General features: G+C 42.0%; 1 protein-coding gene across 2 annotated transcripts in view; it reads left to right on the top strand.

The window, feature by feature from the left end:
• tle2b (TLE family member 2, transcriptional corepressor b) overlaps window positions 1-12,443 on the top strand; it is a 77,934-nt gene that overhangs the window by 60,597 nt on the left and 4,894 nt on the right. For both annotated transcript variants that reach the window (XM_056378350.1, XM_056378349.1), the window contains exons 10-19: window positions 508-561; window positions 4,521-4,688; window positions 5,041-5,191; window positions 6,029-6,198; window positions 6,706-6,782; window positions 7,866-8,115; window positions 8,411-8,658; window positions 9,217-9,364; window positions 10,320-10,470; window positions 10,669-10,745. In XM_056378350.1, the coding sequence (XP_056234325.1) occupies window positions 508-561; window positions 4,521-4,688; window positions 5,041-5,191; window positions 6,029-6,198; window positions 6,706-6,782; window positions 7,866-8,115; window positions 8,411-8,658; window positions 9,217-9,364; window positions 10,320-10,470; window positions 10,669-10,745 (1,494 nt within the window). The remainder of the gene's footprint in view (window positions 1-507; window positions 562-4,520; window positions 4,689-5,040; window positions 5,192-6,028; window positions 6,199-6,705; window positions 6,783-7,865; window positions 8,116-8,410; window positions 8,659-9,216; window positions 9,365-10,319; window positions 10,471-10,668; window positions 10,746-12,443) is intronic.

Raw genomic sequence — 12,443 nt, 5'->3', positions numbered from 1 at the left:
CACTCCACACTGATGTCAATAGGAATATCAGGCCATGATCACATCAAAGCGCTGTTGCTATGGTGACTAAGTGCCATCGTTCTCACCCCAGAAAAAAGGAAAGAGAAAGAGAGAGATAGAGAGAGATGGCTAGACGGAGAACAAAAATGTGCCATGGATGGAGAAAGAGCAACTGTGTGTTTGTGCGTGTGTGGGTCTGTGTGAATGAAAGAGAGGCCGATCAATAGTTTTTGTATGAGGGAGATGTTTACTAAGAACATATGGTATACAGTATCTGTGTTAAATATTGCATGGTGTAAAGACAATGGATGGAAGCAAAGAGTAGCCAGTGATATTGGTATATTGACCTGTGTGTGTGCGCTTGTGCATCTGTGTGTGTTTCCATCTCTACTGTTAAATTTTTCTGTGCACACATACAGTATGTTGTATGTCTATGTGGATGATGGAGAGAGACAAGCAACTAGAAATCATATGTTTTGACCTTCTTATGTCTTCTTTGCTCCTCAGGACAGTGATGGAGACAAGAGTGAAGACAATCTTGTGGTGGACGTCTCCAATGAGGTATGTTGCCTCTCTGGATTATTTAAATGATCTTTGACATCCTCATACTTAAAGTGGCTACAATCGATTTTTTTATATTAACAATGTATCACACGATATATGTGAAAGGACTTGCTCATTGTTATGATCCCACAACTCTGTGGAGCATTTTACAACTTTGAGCTTATTGTTTTGGTTCTTTATGGCCCACAATATAACTGTTTCTGTGTCACTTCTCTCATATACCTTGTTTGTGGCTGGAGACAGAGTTAGCAACTGACTTGTGAACACAGTGCAGCATTAAGCAGCTAAAAACCCAGATATTTCCACCGCGAGTTGGTAGAGACCAAATCAGAGCTAAAAGGAGAATTAATACTGCATGTGTAAATAAGCAACTTGCTAACACCTTTACATACCCTGTTGAGGTTTATTTGATGAACATCGTTATCTCAGATGTATTAATTTAAGTAAGTAAAGTACTATTTTAAAGAATAAAATGGATTATCTCTAATCCTAATTGGAAAGTAATATTAAACAATGTGTGGCCACGGCAGTTTGGTATGGATAATAGTCAAAACTTGCTTTTAAGATGAAAATTAAACATGTTATGTTTTTTAACTACTTTGCTCAAATTAAATACTTGCAAAAACAAACCCACTTGATCATTGAAAATCTGTCAAACTACATGACAGATAAGCAGTTTGTTATTAGTAAAAGTTCAGTTAGTTTTTGTGATAATATTGGTAAGGGCTAAGGGCAGCAACAGAGAAAAGGTAACTTCTGTCTAATTGTTGCTTAATGGCAAAGTTTATTAATGGGCCAGTCTCCCAGAAACTCACAGCACAAAATAGTTTTCTCTGACCTCTTCAAAAATATTCCACCTTCACTACCAATGTTTACTCACAATTTTCCATCTCCACTATGGAAAATATCTTAACTCACCGACAGAACTCACACTTTGCTCTCTCTCCCCCACATCTCCTCACAACTACGTCCTTGTGCAAGAGCTGTACATCATACAAAAAAATGTCTTTGATTTCCTTATGAAGCCACAAGTTACAAGCAGCCTTTATCCGACAGAAGCTCTCTGACACTGTGCTGCAGCCCACAAATGAATCGCGGGTATAACTTGCGGGTATAACTATAAATGTACTTGGCACAGCTTGGAACCACCCTCTGTCCTCTGCATAACCCTGGCTGTCAATAGTTTGATTTTATATTGTGTTTGCCAGTGTGTTATGTTTTTAATTGAATATAATTTGATTTTACTTAATAGATATATTTAATTTCAGTGTCCTTAGTAGAGATTTGCTCTTTTTTGTTCCTTATTTTTCAGTATTTTGCTATTGCACACAAAAGCAGAAAGCAGATAGTCTCTTGTGATTTTGGAAACTGGTACAAAGGGAGAACAAAAAGAAGGCAAATGTGGGTAATGTGGGGAAGAGATAGGGAAGTTCTCTGGTGTGTGTGTGTGTGTGTGTGTGTGTGTGTGTGTGTGTGTGTGAGTGTGAGAAAAAGAGAGAGAGAATGCACATGCATGTCCTTGAACATACATGTAAGCCTGTGCGTGTGTATGTATGTGCATCCCAATTGCATATCGTTGTATATACCATTTAACCGGGAATGTGTCTGGTTGTTTAAGTAAATGGTCAGTTTTACATTTGCCTCATGTAGTTTTCAGTTTCAAGTTTTCGTATTTTGATAGCTATGGATCAGGAAAATGTGTCCTGAGTCACTATTAGAGAGAACAACCACTAGTAAAGATGCAAAAGACTTAATAGATTTAATAGCAGAATAGATTAATCCTTTGGTCAATAAAATGTGTTGGGAAAAACAACCACATCCCAGCGATATTCATTTCTATATATTTGTACATCTAAGACAAAGAAAAACACCAAATTATTCACATTTAAGAAGCTGGAATTTTGCCATTTTTCTTGGAAAAATTACTTAAACGAATAATTAATTATCAATATAGTTGCAGATTTGCATCATTTTCTCCCAATCAACAAAGACTTATCAACTAATCATTCCAGCTTTACACTCATGCACACTCACAGTATTCTATTTGCTTGTTTTAATATCATTCACCTATAGTAACCTTTGTTTGTGTGTGTGCTTGTGTGTAGTTTGTGTGGATCTGTGCGATAAGAAACGAGTCAGCAGGTATGTAGCTAGTTCAGCTTTCTGCAGCAGTTTCCTTGTAAATAGGAAGAGCTCCTGTGTAAGCTCATTATTAGCTGCTACCATTTCTGTTCTTTTCTTGTGAACTGTGTCTGTCCACACACACACACACACACACACACACACACACGCACGCACAAAAATACTTGGTCCACATCTATCTCTTCTCATCTACCTCTTCTGTGTATATTTTTGTTCTTTTTCCAACCTCTTGAAGCCTCTGTTCTTCCATCTCTCCGCTGTTTTGTTTCCCTTCACCCGGTCTTTCCAACTCCTCTCACCCTGCTCCACCTTCTCCCTTTGTCCTCCCTCCTCTCATTAGATAACTGCAGTCTGCTTCATTTAATATATGTAAAGCCGTTTATGCCCCTGGAATATTTTAGTTCTTTAAATACTTCACGCAGTGTACCAAAATATGTTTTATCTAAGCCCTCCGTATTTTGATATGGCACACAAAAGCGGAACTGGTCTCTTGTGTGATTTGGAAACTGGTACAAAAGCAGAGAGGAAAAAAATGTGACAAATGTGGGTAATGGCAGAAAAAGAGGAGGGAAGTTCTCTGGTGAATAGTGTTTGTGTGTGTGCACACGCATATGTAAATGTGTGTTTCAAAGACAATGAACATGCATGTATTTGAGCATACATGCAAGCCTGTGTGTGTGTATGTGTCTGTGTTTCTACTTTTGTGTTCATGCCATTTAGCTGGGAATGTGTGTGGTTGTTTAAGTGGATGGTCGTGTGTGTGTGTGTGTGTGTGTGTGTGTGTGTGTGTGTGTGTGTGTGTGTGTGTGTGTGTGTGTGTGTGTGTGTGTGTGTGTGTGCGCGCGCACTAAAATGTCTGTGCTGATCACTGTGACCCAGTGAGAAGTGCTTACTCCAGCACTCTGTTCTGGGGGAGGCAGCACTGGCTCAACAGTGGAAGCTGTGACTCCAGTGATGAAAGCAGCTGTAACAGCAACATTATCACCGGGTCCATACACTACTGTATCAGCAACAGTGACAATCTACTGTTTCATGTAATATTCCCTGAGCTCTGAGCTAGACGTCCTTTTTACAAAGTGTGACACTAGAGGGTATGTTGTATCCATTAAGTTAGAATCTGCAGAATTTTCCTATTGGTATTTACATATAAGTCTGTTGCCAACTACTATAACCTAACAAACTCTGCCTAGTTCATGAAAGCTTTCACACATCCTGGCACACAGGAAGAGATGTCTCTGTGTTTCTTGCAGGAGCAACAGCATTTTTTTTTTTAGTTGCAATAGAAGACAAAATACAGAAAGAAAAATAGACAGAAAACAGGCATGCGTTAAACAACTGCAGGGAGATACACTGGTTAGTGTGTGGTGCTTCAGGAACAGGTGAGCAGATTAAATACAATCCAGGAAGTTTAACTGGAGTAATAGAGAAGTAACTGGGAAGGTTTATCACTCACCAAAACACTGCATGTTGTAATATTATAAGGAAGGATTTTATTACGGAAAGTTATCACAGCAACAATCATTAAATATTTTTTTGTGTTGATCACAAAGTAAATGGTGCATTTGCCAGTGCAGTTCCAATATGTAGCAAAACTGTGCATCATCAAAGGACAAGGATAACCTTTTGAAAGAGAAAACATCATAGCGATGAAATGCTGTAAAATGTACTTGGACCTGAATTTCACAGACCCAAATAGAGCAACAAAATAGTTGAAGCACTGTGTGACCTTCAGAGGCTGAAAAGATGGAAATTACCACCATTTTCCTCTCTGGGTAGAACATTAAATCACTTTTTCATCTGCCTTTGTCATTCAGGAACCTAACTCTCCTGCAGGCAGCCCTCCTCACTCCCCCCACGGGAACGGCTTAGACCGGGCTCCTACCCTAAGGAAAGAGCTCCCAGGTTCCTCAAGCACAGGAGAGGCCCCCTCCACCCCAAACCCCCGCAGCCCCACCCCAGGCAAGGCCAAGGACCCTACTCAGGTAAGACAGATAGATAGCAACATATGGATTTGCTCTACTATGCCGACTGGGGATGTCTGTCTGCGTTTCCTTTATCCTAACATATTAATGTTATTTTTAACATATTCAATAAGACTGAAGATATTTTCTTCTAGGTATTCTTTTCCACTTTGTACCATTCCACTGTTTGTAGTATCCCAATTCCTGTTACATAATTTGCAATCGATTATGGTGTTTAAGTGGGGAATCAAAACATAGAAATCTTTAAATTTGTAGGGATAAATGCAATAGCTGTGCCGAATTCTCTTTTCATTGAGACTATTTAAAATTTGGGCACAAATTTGGTCAATTTGGTTGTGTGACTTCTCTACAGATGGATAAGTCCCAATCTCCGCTGTCTAAGTCTGGCACCCCATCCCCGTCCCACCGTGAGGCCCTTACCCCTGGAGCACCAGGAGCTCCTGGTCCAAGCACTTCCTGCCTTCGTCTGGTCAGCAAAGCAGCAACCAGTGCAGACCCCCTTGGTGAGACTGTTTACACAAGCCGGATGAGATTTTAAAACTTAAACATGTACGTTTTGATATCGAGAGGGAGAGTGAGAACTGGCTATCACTACATGAATCTAGTATGTAGATTTCTAACTTTCTTTCTTTGTAGGCAGTTACTCAGAAAGTTATATGGATAAAGTATTAATCTGAGATTGTAATGAGAATTCTCACCCAGTAAAGAAAACAGTCATGTTACTCAGCATGTGAAATTTACTTTCTAATTCAGCTTCCAGACCAGAGTACATGTAACTTTTTTAAAGTACACCTGACTATCTACACCAAGTAGCTCCTTGAATTAGACTATCATGACTTTGGTGGGATTTGCACCCAATCGACCTCTGACCCTCATACCATGTATCATCTAGACCCTCAGTTTTTTCCATTTCCATTTTCCATGTGTTTAGTATGACATTACTTTTGTCTTATCATGCAATGATACAGTATGTCACTGTTTTGTGCCTAAATCTCTTGATGTGATTGGAGCAAAGTTAAACAAAAAATTGTGCCTATAGGACTGACATTTTCATTAAACCATAAGAAAAAAAGTGAGATGCCTCTGAACATTGTGCTCTTGAGCAAGGCTCTTAACAACTTTCTGCTCCTCTGCGGTCAGAAGTGAAGACCATTGTTGCACTTGACAGCCCGCTGCTCTGACACTTTGTTTGCGTATAAACAAATAAAGTTTAATGAAAGGAAAAGTTATCCATTCTTCTCTGCCCCTCTGTGACTGTGTTTGTGCTTGTGTACTATGTATTATTCCCCCTCTTTCTTTCCATCCTTCAATCCCTCCTTCCTCTTTCCCTCCCTTCCCAGCTCTCCGCAGTCCCATGTCTGTGCCCCCCGGTTCATACCCGGCTCATTTTGGCGTGGTGTCCCACGCAGGACTGAATGGGGAGCTGGCGAGCCCGGGAGGTTTCGGTGGGGCTCTGACTCTCTCGCCACAAATCAGCGCAGCAGCCAGCGCTTACTCCCGAAGCCCCATGGTGAGTAAAGGCCAAATCATGAATGTGTGAATGAATGTGTTCTGTGTTACACATTCATTATCCAATCAAAGTTATCATGTTTACATAACAGTTTTTATGTTCCCTGCGGCCCACGTAGCTCCAACATGCAGTTACATTTTTGTAAGTGTGCGTCAGCTGTGTAGGGACTGTTCATGTAGCAACAGTATGTAGCCACAGCACGTAGCTCCCACAAGACTTGAACATAACTCAGCCTAGAGGCAGGATGTTCTCTGCAGTGGCCTGTTCACCACCCTGTCATCAGTCTGGGAGAGGGCAGTATGCTCACAACATCACTTATTAGTGTCACCACACTCACGCTCTTCAGCACAGTTTTCAGACTGCAGACTTTTGTTATGTTTTTGTCACTGCACTGTTTCAGTTTTGCTTTGTAGTAGAATGATTTTGGTGAAAATTACTTTTGAGTTAAGTTACTTTTTACTCTTTGGCGAGCTGTTAATTGTTTTTCCCCTCTTTTGTTCCCACCAGGTGGCTTATGACTCTCGGTCTCACCTGAGAGCACCGGGGCTGCCCTCCTCTCTGCCTGGCTCCTCTGGGGGAAAGCCGTGAGTTTTTACCCCCATAACACACATACATACATATAAACAAACAAAGTTCTGCTCCAGCGTTCATGCAATATGATTGGAGATTGGAAATGGTCAGACTTACTGTTCTTGAAACACTGAGTGAAGCATACATTTTCTCACTGTCCATATTCAATTCTGAAATGAAAACTCGTTATCTACATCTTGTAGATGCATCATTAAAGACTGTTTCATTACCATTAGCATGTGTACATACTTAGCATGGATACTTGTAGTGTATTCCACAGTTAAACAGTTAATTTAAAAAAAATAAATATGTGAAAGTTGAGCAGGATAATCCTGTCAGGCTTAGAGAATAGATATTGATGATTGCACATACTTACATACTGTCAAAACTAGCTGAGTGATAATCCAAAATGATTTGGATCAGATAGGAATTCAAATGAGTACTTTGTGTTTTTATGTACCCAGGACTTTTCAGTGTTACACATTAACTCTGTCTGACACCTGAAAGCCGTGAGTACGGGAGATACTGAGGAATTTTAAATGTCCAGATCACGTACTTCAACACACTTGCACATATTCTCTGGCCTTTGTTGATTGAAGAATAGTGTTGTTTTTGTCATTTGTTGCAGAGTAGCAATTCATTCTTGCGGCGCTAATTTGAAATCATAAAACAGCCTTGGCTTCCAACCACTACAGTATTGATCAGCCATTAGCAATGCCACACTGACTCTGCCTTGTAATACAATCTGCCATTATGCATTCCCGCCCACAGCTACAGTGGGCCAAGTAATTGCCAGAATTCAGGCAAATATTACGGGAGTTTCAAGGCCATTACAGTGTCGTCAGACTTCTCAACCTGCACATTTGATATGTCTTGTTGTTTGTGCATTATGTGTATTTACCTGTAGGGCTTCTACTTGCACTCAAACATTTATTGATTGATTGATTGATTCCTTGTCCTACTTATCTTTAGCCCATGTCTCTAGTCCTTCAATATCCTTCAATCTACTAGTCCAAAGTCTGTTTATTTTTAGCTTTAGCTTTATAGTTCTGAAGTATTGATTTATTTCTGTTCCCTTCCATCTCTCTTCTCTCCAGCGCCTACTCGTTCCATGTGAGTGCAGACGGCCAGATGCAGCCGGTGCCCTTTCCCCCTGACGCCCTGCTGGGCCCGGGAATCCCTCGCCACGCCCGTCAGATTCACACCCTGAGCCACGGAGAGGTGGTGTGTGCTGTCACCATCAGCACCTCGACGCGCCACGTCTACACTGGAGGAAAGGGTTGCGTTAAAGTGTGGGACATCAGCCAGCCGGGCAGCAAGAGCCCCATGGCCCAGCTGGACTGTCTGGTGAGACATGAGGGAGGAAGGAAAACAGAGACACACACAAGTGTTAAAAATAGAGATGGGCTCACTGACAGACATTCATGTATGTACAGGACATTCACTGAACTGATTTGGTTTTATTGACTGAGTCATCTTTCCTCCTTAATTTTGGTTACTGACATGATCAGAATGTCCACATTAATTTCCTGAATGTCCCCAATTATATTACCATCTGTCCCATGAATCCTCATACACATTTTTTCATTAATGCACTTATTGCAGCTATAATCTAACTGGCTTTCTTATCTTGTCCAATCAGAACAGGGACAACTACATCCGCTCATGTAAAATCCTCCCTGACGGGCGAACCTTGATTGTCGGCGGGGAGGCCAGCACACTGTCAATCTGGGATTTGGCCACACCCACTCCCCGCATCAAGGCGGAGCTGACATCGTCCGCTCCCGCCTGCTACGCTCTGGCCATCTCCCCTGACAACAAGGTCTGCTTCTCCTGCTGCAGCGACGGCAACATCGTCGTCTGGGACCTTCACAACCAGACGCTGGTCAGGTAAGAGAGGAGTGGGAGGGAGGAGAGGACGGTGGAAGGAGAGAAAGACCATAAATATTTGGTGTCTTACCTACACAAATAGATTGTTGCCAGGAGAGACCACAGAAGGGAGAGGGAGAAAAGCTAGAGGATATGGAAACAGTTCAGGAGGAGAGAAAAAGTAAGGAAAGGCAATAAAATATGAAAGAAGAAAGAGGGTGGGGGGAAAATCGTTGCAGTTTCAGACCTCTTCAACTAACCCCACTGTCAGGTAAGAAGAGGGGGCAGAGCTAGCTATAGGGGATTTGGATAGGATAAAACAGCCAGATTTTGGCAAGGTAGGACTAAAAGGTAGAAGGAGAGGGGAGGGAAGATTGCGGTAAGGCAGAAGGGGGGGTCATATGGGGGGGGGGGTGAGAGCATTAGGGACCACAGGGAGGAAAGGACTAAAATATATTTGGTCTGACACCTCCAAGAGAAAAGGGGGCAAAGTACCACAGGAAGCAGAGTCTGTAGAGTGAGTGTGTATGCAGGTGTGTGTGTTTATCTCTGGGTCTCTCGTGCGTCTCCTCCCTGCAGGCAGTTCCAGGGCCACACGGACGGAGCGAGCTGCATCGACATCTCCAACGACGGCACCAAGCTGTGGACAGGAGGGCTGGACAACACCGTCCGCTGCTGGGACCTCCGAGAGGGACGCCAGCTCCAGCAACATGACTTCACCTCGCAGGTACACACAGCAGCACACACACTCTCAGATATGCATCGAATCATCTTGGTCATATACACATTTACACATATAAACATACATTTTGTTTGCAGACACAAACACACACACACAGACATTACATTTTTTTCTTTACAAGTACATGCAGTCACAGTACATTACACGGTCATGGACACACAACACATCCACACAAACCTGCCACAGGGTTCACCTCACGCACCATGACTTCACCTTGAAGGTATTGACAAGAGTACACACCAGCAGAAACACGTATACAAATACCAGCATGACTTCACTTTATTACACACACACACACACACACACACACACACACACACACACACACACACTCACACACACAGTAACACACACAGTAACACACACAGACATAGTCTCTCTCATTCACTCTTCACTGTCACAACAGAGCTATAGAGTTGACCACTGTTGTCAGATGAGTTTCGATCCACCGTGTAATGACTTTCTCTCTCGCTTGCCGTCTCTCTCCATCAACCACGTTCCCTCTCTCTCCCGCTATTCTCTCACATTCTTTCATTCTTTCCTAATGTCTGTCTGTTTATTAATTCACTCTATATTAACCTCTATTACATCATTCCACTCTTTCCTTACTCCTTCTTTTTAAATTTCCACCATCTTCCCTCTCTCTTTTCTATTTTCACTCACTCATCATCATAATCTTTTTTCATTAATATCCTACATTCCCTCATTCTACTTTTCCTTCATCTGTCCTCCTTACTTCCATCCATCCATGTCTTTCATCAACCTTATCTCCTTTCCTCCCTCATCCCCCATTTCCTCACATCGTCTTTCATTCTACCTTTGTTTTCATTTCTGCACCCTTGCCACTTTATGTTCTCCCCACCCCTCCTCCTACTCCCCCATGTTTTTTTTTTCTCTCATTTCCTTTGATTCCTTTTCTTTCTCCCCTCTCTGTCTTCAGATCTTCTCTCTGGGCTACTGTCCGACAGGCGAGTGGCTGGCTGTGGGAATGGAGAGCAGTAACGTGGAAGTCCTGCATGTCTCCAAACCTGACAAGTACCAGCTGCACCTCCACGAGAGCTGTGTTCTCTCCCTCAAGTTTGCTTACTGCGGTATGCACACACAAACACACACACTCAGACTAACTTTGAACTATTGTTCCTAAATGTTTCTGACACATTGCTACTATTGACACACGCTTATCAGTACTCTCCATGCTATTGGTATGCAGTTCATGTGCAGTATATTGTGCCTTCTTCACCCCTTTTCCTTTGTTTAACCTGTAGCACCGTGTGTGTCTGTTATTTCAGGCAAGTGGTTTGTGAGCACAGGAAAAGACAATCTGTTGAATGCATGGAGGACACCATATGGTGCTAGTATTTTCCAGGTGAGAGACAAGTGCAATGCTCTGAGGATGTTTTATGGTCTGTGTACATATATATATATATGTGTGTGTGTATTTGGCCTGCCGAGTCATCTGTTTGAGAGTGTGGCTAGCAGTGTTGAAGTGATCTGTCCCTAAATTTTCTCTCTGTGTACCCCCCCCCCCAACCGCACGCATGCACGCATATACACACATATACACATGTACAATCGCACCGTTTGAGGAAATGTTGAAACATGAATATGCAGGGATGCAGTATTTTTAGCAGAGCCAGTTCATCTGGGTGTGAATGAAACTAGCGAGGGGAAGATAAAGGTACATTTAAGATGAGTGTTTTGTGTGTGTGTGTGTGTGTGTGTTTGTGTTTGTGTGTGTGTGTGTGTGTGTGTGTGTGTGTGTGTGTGTGTGTGTGTGTGTGTGTGTGTGTGTGTGTGTGTGTGTGTGTGTGTGTGTGTGTGTGTTTGTGTCATATTTCTGTAAACTGCAGTGGGCAGCAGGGTTGCCGGCTTCTGTCTGTCCCTGTGGACCAAAAGGAGGATGCTGGCTATCTGCTTTGTTATCCAAATGCCAAACGTTCCTCCTGCCAAACGGCTCCCTCCTGTCACTGTGTTATACAGAGCTGCTTTCTTTCCTCTTCCTCTTTTCTGGTTTATCACTGTCCTTTCCAGTTTCTGTCTCTTTGCTTTTCTCTAACCCCCTGCTCCCCTCTTGCTCCATCTACACTAATTTTTCTCTCTCTCTCTCTCTCTCTCTCCTTGTCTCTGTGTTTATGTTGTCCTTCCTGCCTCTCTGTGCTTACTCATTTTTATCTCTCTACTAATCTCTCTGTACCTGTACCCTCACTTTTTTCTCTGTCCTTGCCTTTACGTCTTTCCCTTTCCACTCTATCTGACCTTTCATGTTTTGTGATCCTTTTTTTCTTAGACTGCCCTTTCAGTTTCTCTCCTACCCTTTGACTGGTCTGTTGCATATCACACTCTTTCTCTCCTTCGCTCTGTTTCTTTGTGATTTTTATCAAATTAGCTTTATTTACATGAATGGTAATGAAACTTAACTGCAAATTACAATGTTTTTTCATTCAGAAGAAGAAAGAAAATAGCACAAATACTAAAGACATGTATAGATGGAAAGAAAAGAGTAGAACAAAGCAGAACAAGCGAGATATATATGATGGGGATTTCTTGACATATGATGATGGCTTTGTGTTCTATTTGTTGTCTTCAGTCAATATATTTGGTGCTTTCAGTTGGAAATAGCAGCTCGGTCTGAGGATGCGGAGTACAGTGAGACTGTCTTCTTGCTCAGTTTGTCATCTTCCTTTGCCTTCCTCTGCTTTTTGTCAGCTTCTGTTGAATAGGTGCAACGTAGGATCCAATAACAGCTGGGGTCTTGTTTCTGTTTTGGTTTTTCTGTCCAAAAGGTCTTTTGTCTGTAAGCTGGTTGATTTACACTCTTCTTATGGAAGATGTTGTCCTGTTGGTTCTTGGCATTTGTAATGCGAGAGCAAGTCCAGTAGAGCTGAAACAATTTGTCACTTAATCGCTTTGTTTATTGAAAAAAGAAAATATTGATATGAATTGATAAAAGAATATTCTGATTATTGGTCAGTTATCATTGTTAAAGCAACAGCACTAAACCTTCTTCAGTTTTAGTTTCTTATCTTAAGTGTCATATGGATAGTAAACAAATTTCTTTAGGTGT

This window comes from Seriola aureovittata, chromosome 6, assembly GCF_021018895.1.
Source record: "Seriola aureovittata isolate HTS-2021-v1 ecotype China chromosome 6, ASM2101889v1, whole genome shotgun sequence".
In the NCBI taxonomy this organism is placed as follows: domain Eukaryota; kingdom Metazoa; phylum Chordata; class Actinopteri; order Carangiformes; family Carangidae; genus Seriola; species Seriola aureovittata.
This window is presented reverse-complemented; position numbering and strand designations above follow the sequence as displayed.